The sequence below is a fragment of the Gobius niger genome, assembly GCF_951799975.1.
Source record: "Gobius niger genome assembly, chromosome: 11".
In the NCBI taxonomy this organism is placed as follows: Eukaryota; Metazoa; Chordata; class Actinopteri; order Gobiiformes; family Gobiidae; genus Gobius; species Gobius niger.
The window spans coordinates 24232776-24247729 of record NC_136862.1 but is presented as its reverse complement, the minus strand read 5'-3'; the positions used below and the strand labels follow the sequence as shown (position 1 = coordinate 24247729).

The window sequence follows — 14954 nt, the reverse complement described above, 5'->3', positions numbered from 1 at the left end:
TAATGCAATCCTAACATCCCAATTCTTCACAGGAATGAGTTTATAAGGATTGTTTCATGACTCTCAGATTACAGCATTAGCCTCCATCTGGCTAATTGTCTTTAGCATCGGTGTCTCTTCCTGGTTTATATTCACAGACCACACAACGGTCTCTTTTTTAAAACAAATGCCTGCAATATAATGTAAGGTAGCAATATGAATTGCACTCTACTATGAGAAAAAAGTAAGTCTAATGTACAGTAAGTAAACTTCTATATCGCGTTGAAAGCATTGCTTGAAATTGTATTGTATGGCCAAATATTTTCTTAACAGAAGATAGGAAGGGTAATCACATTCATTCATATTTATCATCATAATTAACTATTCCATATTAACATACAGGAAAATAATGTAGAGCAATACTTAGCTATTGGCGAGTTGTCTTGGTATAAACATCTGAATTTGTAAAAGGCCAAAATGAATTCACTCTCATATTAATTTGATATAACGACGATATAGCAACAGCGTTGCTTATATTTTTATACTAAATGTGGTTTAATAGATTGCATTATTTAAGCATGTCTGATAGTGCTGTACACTTTGTTTCTAAGGAGTGTAAAAGAAGGATGTGTGACTGACACTGCTCGTGTGGAAAACATCACATTCATCTCAAACACAGCTTCCGTTTGACTCCATCACTGAGAGGTGCAATTCTTTCACTTAGACAGCCTCTTCCTATTCTTATCTAATCTAAATGTAGTTTTAAAATGTTAAATATTAAAAAGCCTTAATGCCACATTGCATAGCATTTCACCCAATAAATATTTTTGTTGTTGAAAAATACCTAAATAATGAACAAACAAACGTGTGTGTTTTCTGTGAGCGGCTTACCTCTCCTCAGACTTGTCTCTCACTTTACTGGGAGCGTCTTCAGCTCGTCTCCATGGAGATGTAAAGGCAGCCATATGAAATTTAAATAGGTTAAGTCCTCATCCACATGCTTTGATTACCCACTGCAGAAATGGCATTTTTTGCGCCTCATTGGTCATTTATTGCATATTTTGGATTGCTATCAACATTGCAGTCTGAAATGTTACACAGCGTGCCTTTAATAATGCCACACATATATAGACCCTGTGCAACAGACCTGTTGCTGGGAGTGTAGTTTTCATTCAATCCCTGTTGTATCTGTCTTTTGTGGCTAATCTGATGTCTATACAAGTATCGATGCCCAGAGAGCAGTCACGACTTCAACTCTGTGTTTGAAGTATGGTCATACCAGAAACTCCTTCCATTTCTTTACATTTTTTTTTTTTTTCTTCCAGTGTAGCTAGTGCTCGAGTCTGCACTGGGACTCAGCTGAAGATTTTATTTGAGCTCATGGAGACACAGTACTCCAGTGCCTTCAGCTTCTCCTCAGAACAGCCTTAATGCAAACACCAGCGAGCACAGAGAGAAAAGGAGAGTGTTTCTGAACCGAGTGAACCGTCCACACTGAATCTCCTCTGACTCACACGTAACACAATAATAAATCCATGAGCATTTTGTGTGGCTACAGTATCACCAAAGAAAAAAGAGTATGTGTGTTATGTACTTAACCAAGAGTTGAGACCAGAAAGGGTAGTACGCACTTCCAATGAGAGCCAAGATATAATGTACAATGTATTATAAAAACCGATCCAGTGAAACAGTTACCTTAGTAATGGATTTGGTTAAAAGTTATAAGTGTTTTGAAGTAACTAATGACTTTTCTCAACTTTTGAATTCACATAGGTAAATAGTTTGGGATAATCTTTTATAATGATGCATCTAAAGACTAACAAACAAACAAAATTTCCCAGTTTCCTATGTGTCATACGGTTCTTAGAAGTGCAGTTGGCGAGTAGCCGGGAACTTGGGGGTTCAAAGGTTAATGGTTTTTGGGGTCATCTCCCCTCAAGGCCACTGTTATTTTCAGGTTTGACACTTCAGTCCTGTGTCTTCGTTGGTTTCCAAGAAATGCCGTTGGGGCCATTGTCATAAATCACATTCCTTCTTCTGAGCAAATACAAATCTGTCAAACTCACATGCGAGGTTAGAGCTTATCATCCTTAAGGCGCCTTCGGCAAGCCCAGAGGCTAAGGACCGAAACTATTAGTATGTGGTAATCTCTGCTTTGACACAGGTTGCCATTTTAATTGAATTTTGCCAAGCAAAAAATAAATAAATGTAAGAATACTTGAACTCTTGCCTTGACATGGATTCCAAGCACTTGGTTAAATGACGGGTAATAACGTGCTCCGTTACAAGTTGGGTAAATCGGAAACTAGTGATATCATGAGATCAAAGCACGATGAGGAGCCGTGAAAGCGGATTACACCTGAACACACACATCACAGTGCGAATGAAGAAATCAACGGCGACAACAAACATTTGGGAAAGAAGGTGTCGGGAAAATATTTAACAAACTTAGCACTCGCTTAGACTCGTCCTCTCTCTCTCTCTGTCTTTTTTCCCTCTTGCTTTTCATCGCACCAGCCTCCTCTCCACACTGCAGATGTATCACCCAGGAACTGACAAAATCCTGACTCAACTTTGAACAGTCTTTTGAAATTCCGCTGTTGCATAACCATCACAGCCTTTTCATATCGGGCCGACGCGTGCATTTTTCCAATCAACGGGGAGTAATTGAAACGGTTGGCAGAAATATCGAGTCTGATGTGAATAATTAAGCGCAAACGGTTCTGAGTCATATTCAGTGGGAGAGCTGTTCATTATTACGGCTTTTAGAGGTGTTTATTTCAATTGTCCGTTGTAGTGGGAACACAATGGGGAAAGTTTCACTTTTCTTGTGACATTTGATGATGCAGGTCCTTCTTCTTTTTGAAATCAAGTGGTCTAGATTAAGAAACAAGTAAACCTTAATCCAGCTATGGTACCTATGGACTGGTGGAAAGCGGAGGTAACTCTTACTACAATGAAGAAAACAAAACAAAGCTAATCATAAAAGCCACAGCTAGAGCAACGAGTTCGCAAATTAGAGCTTGAAAAACATGCTGCCGGGAGAGGCTTGTCAATGGTGCAATTACACCTCCGTAGGTAGTTGCCATGGCGACTGTTCAGAAGTGACACCGAGGATGAAGGTTTCAATGGATTTAGTGATTTGGGGCATATTAACATATGCTTCATGTGGCTAACCATCAATGTGTTACGTTAGCATTCCGTACGCCTATTCAGCCTGTTGTTTATTTCTTCATTAGTCAATTTTTGGCAAGTGCGTCTTATACTCCGGAGCGACGTATAGTCTGGAAAATACAATACTTAGTTACTTACCACAGATTTTTTTTTTTTAAATGGTTAAGTTTGGAGAGAAACTTGTGAGGGACTGGTGAAAAGCAGAGGTTACTCTTACTGCAAAGAAGAAAACAAAAATAGCTCATCGTGGGCTAAAAGCTAGATGGCCACAGCTAAAGGAACAAGCCTCCATGCCCTAGTAGTTTGCAAGGCTACTCGATAAATGTGGAGATGACAAAAGCCATTGTTACGGACTTCTGTCTTTTTTCATTATTTTATTTTTTCAACAAACTGGGGGGAATATTTTATAAAACAGTTTAAGCAAAGAAGACACCACACACTACCACAAAAGAGAAATGTGTGAGCTATGTAGAAAATAATAATAATAAGATCTTTATTTATATAGCGCCTTTCACAGACGTAACAAAGCGCTTTACATGAGACCATTGTACAATCACTCCATACTTGGTGGTGGTAAACTACTGTACATTTGTAGTTGCTTCAGTTTCCCCTGGGGGAGACTGACAGAAGCGCTGTTGCGACTGCACACGTCTGCACCAACGGCCCCTGTGACCACCATCTGACTCACACACACATATCATTCATCCTGGCCTATTGTACATGTTTTTAATGGTAGGGGAAACCTACGCAGACACAGGGAGAACATGCAAACTCCACACAGAAAGGCCTCGTCCAGGTAAGAATCGAACCCTGGACCTTCTAGCTGTAAAGTGAGAGCGCAAACCGCTGCGCTACCGTGCCGGTAAACTTAACAGTTTATCAAATGAATGAACTACTGGTCTTCTCTCCACCTCAGTTGCTCTCCGTGATGCATTAAATTCCTGCAGGTTTTTAAAGAAGCTCAACCTTTGAGCAGTGGAAGACACATTTGTCTTCTGATGGATGCTCTTATGCAGGAGGGCCGTAATACCGGCGGGGCACTGCTGTGAACTGATCTGCTCCGTGTCATTTGGTGTGCGTGCATTTTTCACGTCTTTGCTGAGACGGTGTGGGTGTGTTGTAATTCGTTAAATGGATGGACTGTCAGCAGAAGATGACTTAAATTAAGTCCACTGTGATCTGTGGAGGAGGTTTCAGCTCGTGAATCAGTAGAAGCTAATGCACATACGATTTATGAGGGACACGTATCTTGTAATCATGAGGGATGTAACAACATGAAAGTCCCAATACAATAATGTCTCGCATCCCCGGTCCTCTTGTACATTCTGCGCTGAGCCGAAAGAAAGACATTTTATTCGTCTGCAGAGTTTGATTGACAGCTGAAATCACCTCTCTCGAGTCTCACATAGGTTTATTGAATAGTGAAGGGGGATATGGGAGCGGCACAGAGCGGATATAGTAGATTGAAAGAAAATCGATGTAGAAAAAGCCGCGGAGAGGTTGTGTGAAATGCACTAAGTAACAAATGGAGTGGGTAGACACAATCTCTCATAGTGACAATTCATTAAATAAGTAAAGCACACAGCCGTTACGTTTACTGTGGTTGACGTACAGGCAGAAAATCTCAACAGGTGTAAAGGACATTCGTAGTGATTTGTATCCATGCTTTTGAAAATGATTTATCATTAGCAACTGTGGTAAACTTAAACTATGGATTTCTTGTCTTCTAGAAACTCATAAAGTATGGAAGTGTCTGAAAATTCCTGACCGTATATAGCAAATATTTATCACCCATCAAGTGATTTTAAGGATTTATTCTTTGGATCTGTGTTGCGTTACCATGGGTTACACATAGATATCGGTGATACGCAAAACTCATTACCACCTATTATTTGTAGACACCATACTGTTTCTATCCTATTGCCATGTTACTACAGTGGCATGCTGAACAGTGCGGGCTCCCACCCCCGAATAAAGCACACACTCACATATGAAAATCCATGCATGCCGTATGTTTTCGCCTCAATCCTAAAACCCCACAGTATAAAAAAATGTCACAGTTACTATGGCAACCCCTGTGCAGGTCAAAAACAGAAAAAAGGCCCGCCTCTCTAACAAAGTGCGTATGAATGAGCTGATTTGTGCAACAACACAGATAAAAGACCAACTCCGCCATTATAATGAAAGCTCTGAGGCGGGAGAAAGAATTTGGATGATAATTAAAAGCCTGCCATTTCGATGAATGCGAAGCAATGTTTAACAAGCTGGTTCTGTCTATATGCTAGGCTTTTGTCTTGCATTCATAAAGGAAGGGTGAGATTGGACAGCCTTGACACTTGTTTCCTAAAATCAACCATGATGGACTTCCTTTCAGGCTCTTTGGCAAAAGGTCCGTGTCTGCAAAATTGAATGTGACATGGCTGCTATATTTGGAAATGCTAATTTGAACCCTGGACAAGAAAAGTTAATGTTTGGTTAACCTCTTAATGCACTTTTCTATGCTAGCTCAAGTATGCAACTAGCAGTGATTCATAAAATCCCTTTAATCTGGAATCGCCCCCATCCCGTCAAAGCCCTCTTGTGATGTAATCTGCCGTCATCTTCTGTTCTGTCTCACAATAGCATTCTATTAGCTTAAATAGCACCATTTAGCTCCACAAAGGGGGCATAATTGCAGCGTCTTTGAACTGCAAAGGCTGACCACTCCAAGGTAACATCATGGATATTTTACTTACTACTTCAACTTACTTGAATTAATGAAAGGGGGAGTGAAAAAGGCTATGCAGTGAAGTGTAGAGACGTGCTGTGCTAGGTTTATATGTAGCCTGATGAAGAAAGGCAATTCCTGAACTATAATGCACACGCAGCACACCTATGTAGTTATTGTATTTCTGATTAATTTAATGTTATCCTCATTTACAAAAGCAGTACTTTTATTTAAAAAATAAGGAGATTTTAAGTGACCCCTAACATTTGAGTGGTGGTGTATCTTGTGTACTTTACCTTTTACTTGTCCCCTACTGGTGTTCTTATTTGTCCTAGTGAATGCACCAGTCACTTTATGCTACTTAGGTTTGTTTTTATGCTTGACACCCTTATTGTCACAACAAGCCCGGAAAATGTGAATGAAACAAAGATTAATGTTTCATGTCACGTATGACCTTGTTTTCTATCACTTATAATAGCGCATGTATCGACATACTGTACATCTCACAACCTCATTGTTATGGCAGAAAATTATGACACAATAATGGCTTCTTTTGCTAGTCAGATCATGCTAATTGTAGCATAAAGACGACTAAAGACGACTAAACCCATTCAGTGCCTCATTTGAAATCTGCATCTACTTCGTCAAGAGAACTTATTGGCGCAGACCTGAGACTAGATGTAAACAAAATCTCAACCCTCAGAATTTAGCAAACTTTTCTTAATGCCCATTTTAGCATTTTCACACTGAGCAGTGTTCCATTAGTTATGACTAATGGGCTCAAAATCAATTAAAGATATTTATTAAATATGCATGAATGCTTTATGTCAATGTAAAAAGCTGTTTTAAATGGTTTGGGCAAAACTGCAGCAGACAGCTAGTGACTATAATCTAATTACTTCAGCCATTTCAAATGTGTTTATCATCATCTGGTTTATTGCGTTCTGGGGAAGAACATACTATGAAATGAATAAAGGCTATACATGCGTTTCTAATGACATCGCATAGTTCCGGCAGCCATTTTGAATACCGAAGTAGCATTATGCAGTATTACAACATGTAACAATATCTCTACTCAGGATGAAGATAAAAGACAACTGATTGACAGTGACATTTTCATGTACTCGTAATCATTGCTCAAGAAGATAACAGTAAAAACACGGCCCCAGAGCGCGCACATCTATGTGATATAACCAGCAAATGTGGCACAGATGTAGCAGCGCTGTCTGTCGAGCTACAGCAGGATTTACTAAAGATCTGCTTCACTCCTCAGACTAAATGAACACATCAAAGAGGAAACAGAAAACCTTCCTCTGTGATTTACAGTTTGTCATGTCAAGATGTTAGCATGCTACCCGTTAGCATTTAGCTTCAATCATTGACTTCAACACGATAAAAACATGTGTAGCTCACATCTATGAAGACTGAGGAAATAGTACAGCAACAGCATGTTGTATCCAAGGCTAGATGTTTGGAGTGTGGTTCAGGGCTTTCTCTTGGAGAGGTCAGAGCTGAGCTGTTGAAGCTAAATGCTAACCAGTAGCATGCTAACATTTTGAGCAGCTTAAATACTGGTTGACTCACTGGTTTCTTCACAGAAATGTGTGCTCTCTGGGCTGTGTTTTTACTGTTATCTTCTTGAGCAATGATTACGAGTAGAGAGATAGTGTTACATGTTGTAGTACTGAAAAAAAAACTGACATTATCCTCATTGTGTTTCAGGTTAAATCCCAAGAGTCGAGGCAGCATACCAACCAAGTACGTCCGAAAAATCAGGTACAGTTATGTTCACACTGTGCCAATTACTGGGTCTGATTTGGGCATTTTGTGTGTCTCCCGCAGTGTTCCCTCTCCCAGCCCCACCTCGCCTCGCTCGCCCTCATGGCCCATGTTTTCAGCTCCATCCAGCCCACAGCAGATGTCCTCTACATCCAGTGACTCCTCCCCTGGAAGGTCAGTTTAACAGTTATCCAGACTGTGTATTGGCGGTACGGTGGCGCAGTGGTTAGCGCTCGTGCTTCTCAGCTTCTCTGTCAGGACAACAGATGCAAATTAGCCCATGGATACATGCAAGAGTCCCATGTGTGTTCATTAACAAGCACTGTCCAAATGCAGAATACTATGTTTCCAGTTCATTTCAGTTTGCTTTATTGCAAATTCTACCACCTGTAAAGCACATACAGAGCTTTCAATCCGTCGGTGCAATGAACAAAAAACATAAGTATAGGGGTAACAGAGCAAAGGAAGGGTAGAGTTCAGCCTGCCAGCCTATCCTTCTGTCAGTTGGACCTGGCACGGATCAAGCCTCCGTAGGCTTCTACCCTATATGGCATAACTGAAAAGGCTGTAAGATGGATCTCTGATTTCTGAGAAAACCCTGTCCGCTCCTTCAGCCGAATAGGCACTGTCTAGATCATTTTTGTTTGGTGTTAAAGCTAATTTTATAAAACGTACCACAAATCTGATATGTAAATGAGGGATCGAGAAGGTCTCTGATGAAAACCAAATCATTACATGGTGAAATAAATATAGTTCTGTTTTAATGTTCAATCTGTGGTAAACAAGTGACTTTGGATTGTCTTTACCAATACATCTTATGAGAGGGAAGTGAGTGGAAACTTAAGTCAACTTTTCTGTTTCTCGGTTTTGCAGCATATCGGGCAGAAAGGCGCGGGCTCTTTATGCCTGCAAGGCCGAACATGACTCGGAGCTGTCCTTCATCGCAGGGACTATATTTGAAAACGGTGAGTCACTTTTTGAGGCTGGTTGGACAGCAGGTGTGAGACTATAGAAGCAGTTTAAACCAATATGAAAAATCTGCTATACTTCATTTCCTTTCATTCTCTATACCCTGGGGATAAAATACTGAATATATGAGTTGAAACAGGGAGCACTATTCCGGCACTTAGTAGAATCATCTTGTGAACCAAAGATAACCAGAGCCATCTAGACAGTGCGTACAGTGCAGTGCGACAGTGAGTGGGAAGCGCTCTCGCCTCACTGCAAGAAGGTCCTGTGTGGGGATTGTACCACAATACACATTTTAGGGGTTCTGCTAACGTCTATGCCACTCTATCAAATGCAGCTGCATCTGTCCGGATGGCTTTAATACTTCCCCCAGAATATGGTATGCATACAGAAGTTAGAATTTACACACTGATTTATTATGCACTAGGACAAGTGATGTAGTTTGTTATAGTTTTGTTTTCCCCTTTGTCTTCTCGTGATGACAAAGAAAGAAATGGAGCTCCCAGTACGGCTTTTATATAAAGTATATAAATCCCTGAACAGTGGATAACTATCGTGTAGGAATCTTAACACCCCCAGACTAATTAAATTCTTCTAAGCTCGCAAGAGTCAGGTCCACTTAGTGAAAACCACATTTGTTCTACCATATTTTCCGGACTATATGTCGCTCCGGAGTATAAGACACACTAGCCAAAAAATGCCTTGTGAAGAACAAAAACAACAGGCTGAATAGGCGTACGGTATGCTAACACACGTAACACATTGATGGTTAGCTACATGAGGCATAAACATCTAAATAGGCGTCTGGTATGTTAGCGTCACATAAAAGGTTCAGATAACTATAGCATTAAGAACATACCAAACTCTCCATCTCACTCCAAATCACTAAATCCATTGAAATCTTCATCCTCGGTGTCACTTGTGAACAATCGCCTTGGCAACTACCCACGGAGGCGTAACTGCACCACCGTTGACAAGCCTCTCCCGGCAGCACTTTTTTGAAGCTCTCATTTGCGAACTCGTTCCTCTAGCTGTGGCCATCTAGCTTTTAGCCCGTGATTAGCATTGTTTTGTTTTCTTCATTGCAGTAAGAGTAACCTCTGCTTTCTCGCTCACTCCAAACTTTCTTTCTGCTGCTCGATTGGCCCTCGTGAAATTATATATTTGAATAAAAAATGAAAAAAATCACGCATTAATTGCATCCCCTGCCAAACTATGAAAAAAAGTGTGACTTATAGTCCGGAAAATACAGGAATTTGAAGACACTAGAACTGCCTCCAGCTCAGTACTATTTTCTACCCACATTATTGGATTTAATAGCATAAAAATAATAATAATAATAAATACCATATTGTTAAAATATGTAATTCCAAAATCTCCATTACTCACTCTTTGTGGTGCAGTGGTGTGGTGGCACTTTGCTTCACCGTCCAATGATAACATGTTTATTGGATGGAAATATTTTGGTACATTTGATCAGAGTTTCCTGGTGATTGATGAAGCTTTATACATGGGTTAAGGTAAGGATTGGTAATATTACCATATTACTAAACAGGTGTGCGTCCTGTTTCCATGTAATAGCCATAATGACTATGTTAATCACACATTCAGGTGCAGTAATGTAAAGCGCTTCTACTGGATTGTTGACTCACTGAATGAAGGTCGAGCTCTGGTTCTTCAAGGTTTCTTTATTAGCACCCGGCTGGGTTAATAAGTTTCCAGAAGGGATCAAAGCGGTGGCCAGTAACAGCAGCAACAAGACAAAAACTACACGTCTTTTCCCCACAGTCAAGTTGACTAGAGACCAGTGCTTCAGCTCCTTCGTAAATAGGTCACTTTTTTCCTCCCTCTAGAACTTAATGAGTTTTGCATCTCATCTGATAGTGTGTGAGTCCTTGTGAGTCCATAAATAGCGTTTGCTGCGTATAGACTTTATTATGTAATGCGGAGCAGTGCCACGGAGCCCAGATGGGTCAGAGTTTGACCTTGGGGACATATAATCACAGCAGAGGTATCCAGGGATCTCGTTCACTCTATAGCGAGAGAGAGAGCGCGCACCCCAGCTGTCCCCACACCACTCGCATTACAGCCCCGTAATGCCTCCTGACCCGGCAGTAAATAACAGTGGATAGATGGGTTCATTTGGCCTGTCGGGCTCAGCGATGGGAGCTCCTCTGTATCAGCTGTGAAGTCTGAACGCACTGGGGAGACTGGCTCTTCACTAAACTACTTCCATGCCCTTTTGCAATTGTATAAAGCCACAGCTGTTAACTGTGCCTTTTGGTAAACCTTATTGAGCTTAAAAAACACTTGACAAATGGCAGCACGGTATGTAAGCGCCGGGCACTCTTGACTCGCAGCATGAAGCTCCAGGGTATAATTTAAGGCCAGAGTCAAAAATGATGAAGTGAATCCAAATGTTGATCTATATCTCACAATTTTGGCAAAAAAGGACGCTGTATCGGACTTTTGTGGTGAAGAGGGAGCTGAGTCAGGGGGCAAGGCTCTTGATTTACTCATCGATCTATGTTCCTACCCTCACCTATGGGCATGAGATCTGGGTAATGACCAAAAGGATAAGATTGCGGATACAGGCGGCTCAGTTACCTGGGAGAAGCTCGGAGTAGAGTCGCTGCTCCTTGCCGTTGAAAGGAGCCAGCTGAGTTGGCTCGGGCATCTGTCTCGGATGCCTCCTGTTCGCCTCCAAGCCTATTGTCCTATTGGGAGGTGGCCTCGTGGAAGACCCAGGACATGCTGGAGGGACTATGTCTCTGAGCTGGCCTGGTGTCGTCTCGGGGTCCCCCCTGAACAGCTGGAGGAGGTGTGCGTGGATCGGGAAGTTTGGGCATCTCTGATGAGACTGCTGCCTCCGCGACCCGGCCCCGGATAAAGGGGATGAAAATGGATGGGTGGATGGAGTTGTCGACCATTCCGCACTTCAGCTGTTTGACCATCAGAATAACACCTCCATGTCATTTTCCATGCTGTCGAACTGATTTGGCTTCTTATTTGGGCGTATTGTGGGCCTTTTTAACTCAAGCTTGCGGGCCAGCCCCTATGATGTTATATCTAATGGTAATTGAATGTTAATAAGTGGTAAGGTGTGTGCCGTGAGCGCTTCAGTCAAAGCCCATGGTCTTTAAAAAAGACCCTCAGACACTCAGCAAAATATACGGTCAATGACCACACTTAAGAGTAAGGGAAAACTTTTTACAAATTGCTACTTTACGACATGGCAGGTACATTCCAAAAAACATTAGGGGCTTTCATTGGATTTCATACATTGGTGAGAATAGCACTAATTCTACAGCCCGTAATTTTCACAAGGCGCGGCAGGTTTTCATACCAGCCATAGTGTCCTTCATGGACCCTATACCCGATTCTTCCCCGTTTTCAGATCACTAGTTATGTTTGAACTTTTCCCTACGCCGTCCTAAACCAACAATAACGCCAGCCTCTTTCCATCTGCGCTAATTACGGGTTTGTAGTTGCTAAAATAGCTCAAAATATGATCAAAACAATCTATGAGAAAAACAAATTGTGTACTACTGCCTTTAAATTGATCTTACACAACAATAGTCCTCATTCATCTTTAAACCTGCACCGAGCAATGATTTATCCACAGCATTTTGATACAACATAAAACAATATTTTGAGATTTGGACATGATCTGATCTGAATGCGTTCATAAGGTTTTGGAGATGTGCCCTGACAGAGATGATACCGACATGTACAGGTACAGGAGGTGTAGTGAACACATGGGTGAAAGGACGCTGAGGTTCGAGCAGTGCGCTGTTCTTTCCACTGCTCTTGTCTTCTGCCAGACACATCTAACCAGTCTAAACTAATGCAACACATAGTTTACTTTACTGTCATCACCACATAACTATGCCACTGTGTTATGTGTGTCTGTTTCCTCACCTCTTAAACTTCTTCATCTCTGACACTTACCTAATACAATAATCATTTCTGTGCCTTTCATTCTAGTCCATGTATCCAGAGAGCCAGGCTGGTTGGAGGGGACCCTGGGCGGACGGACTGGACTGATACCAGAAAACTATGTGGAATTTCTATAGCCAAGACAATGGGATCGCCTCCAAATGGACTGAGGAGCAAAACTGGTCCAAACACCATACTTTTGAAAAAAAAAAAGAAGGGGGCTCAAGTTGTGAAAAATATGTACTTGCACTGGATACAACTTAAGACCGTTGGTATTGATTTTGTTGTTTTTCCTCAAAGACAATGCGGTAATGGACTTGGAATGTGTTTGAGAGAAACAAAACAACAGAGGGGCGGGATAGGAAAAAAGAGCTGCATGCATGAAAGAGTGACTTTGAAATGTGCACTGTCCTTCCTCTGAGCCCCTGGAAAAACCTTCAGAGATGACAACAGGAAACACAATGCAAAACAAGTGGATTTTAAATTGAAACCTTTACCATTGCCCTCCTTGCAACACTGGTCATCAGGCCTGAACTATTTCTATTTAAAAGTCATTGACCACAATGCTGATACCACAAGACTTTTCCATGTTTGTAGCACTTTTGTTGACACTCAAAATGGTTTTAAAAATTTAGCAATATGTACTCTCAGTCACCTTGAATTTTAAGACCAAATTGGTGAATCAAGACTTAATACTATTAATAATAATAATTTATATCAAAATAAATTCTGGAATACAGGAATTTTGATTTCACTGAGAAGCAAACTGTGTTTGCCCGTGTGTTTCTATGAGTTTAATGACCAGTTGTAGCAATGGTGAATTGCAGTAATTCATCAGGGCAAGACTGAACTTGGAGTGAGCCCCGGAGCAGAGCAAGCAGAGACGAGGTTAGGCCCAAAACGTGGTTCAGTAAAAGGCTAACAGTTGTTGGACGAGCCCTACAAGAAGACCAGCCTTTTTCTTTTAGTTTCAGGACTGGTTCCTGATTTATTTAAGTGTGATTTGGTATCCTTTTATTCAGGCACAACAGAAACCTGGACTGTGGCTGTGGCACAAAGCACAACACTTTTTTCCGTCAATGAGAGGTATTGCAAATATTTTTAAAGCTCACTATTAAATTCCTTTTTAATCTTACAGATCTACAATATACATATACTCCAGACACTTGCCTACCAAATAAACAATGGCAACTTTCAGTTTGAGAACCACTTCACCAAGGCAAGCTAAATAAACTGTTAGGGGACATTCTTTGTACATAAATGGTAAAAAAGATAAAATTCCAATATATAGGAAAATGTTTCTGTATTCCATTTATAAAGTCCAAAGACTTTCTAGGTGTGCTTTCAGGCTTCAGTGGTTAATTATAACATGTGGTATTTTTATTCATATGTGACATTTTCAACACAATCAAATGGGATATTTTATTACAAATGTGAAATGAGACTACTTTGTTCATGTCTTATTTATATATTTTGAAAAAAGGCTGAACTGTGTTGATTTTTGAGGTGTGTTATTCAACATGTAAATAAATAAACAGCATTTGATAAGGTATCATTTTTAAGTAAATTTTATATTTTAGCTAAACTACTAACTTAATTCCTTCTCGTTTTGCCCAGATTTTGTATTGAGTTTGTATGCAGCCTTAAATATGATTTCAGATGTGATTTGAAAATAGCATTAATAAAAAGTCATTGTGTCATGTCGCTGTGTAATTATTATTAATAGCAGTTAAAGTCTGTTTAGACGTGACTTCTGACTGAAGAAAGTTGTCCGAAGTCCATTAGTTTGACTAAATCCTTTCACCTCCTCTCAGGCAACAACACGAAGCTTCTCCGGTCTTTCAAATGACAAGTTTTTCCTCGAAATCCGTGCAGTAATCTTCACTTTACTGCGCAGTAATCTTCACTTTATTGTGCGGATGCTAAACTACTCCCGGTATTATTATGCCTTACAATATAGTCCCCCCTTTTATCCGCTTAGAAAATCCACATTGTTTAATTTTGTGTAATTATACTTTGTAGTGTAACACTTCACGTAACCATATTTAAATAGGGAAAACGTGGAAGAGCTTGGTAGCTTCTATCTTGACCAGTTTTGGAGCTATAGTGGAGAGGGGGAGAGGCTAAATGCTAACGCCGTCTGCGCTGTGTTTACGTGACTGAAGGCACGGGTGAAGATCAGACAGGTCCTAAAGAACTCGTCAAAGCTAAGGTAAGAACATATCTCAGTATGTAAAAACGGTGGCCTATTCCTTTAAGCTCGTGCATGACGGACCCGATATAACTACTTTCTGAGTGACAGTGCAGGATTTTAGAGGCAGTTGTGGTGAACAGGTCTGGGCTCATTCTACACATTAGGACATTGTTGGAACATGTAGGGGGATGAAAATACATAATTTTAACATTT

General features: G+C 40.7%; 1 protein-coding gene across 4 annotated transcripts in view; it reads left to right on the top strand.

Annotated features, from left to right (window-relative positions):
- The window catches only part of LOC306970105 (rho GTPase-activating protein 26-like), a 90211-nt gene extending 76024 nt beyond the window's left edge, over nt 1-14187 (top strand). The window contains exons 22-25 of one of the 4 annotated variants that reach the window (XM_079565953.1): nt 7583-7636; nt 7703-7813; nt 8513-8604; nt 12596-12829. In XM_079565953.1, coding sequence (XP_079422079.1) covers nt 7583-7636; nt 7703-7813; nt 8513-8604; nt 12596-12684 — 346 coding nt within the window. In that variant the 3' untranslated portion in view covers nt 12685-12829. Of the gene's footprint in view, nt 1-7582; nt 7637-7702; nt 7814-8512; nt 8605-12595 lie in introns of all 4 variants that reach the window. The other 3 variants (XM_079565954.1, XM_079565951.1, XM_079565952.1) reach the window with 3 other exon arrangements.
- Nucleotides 14188-14954: the final 767 nt, after the last annotated feature.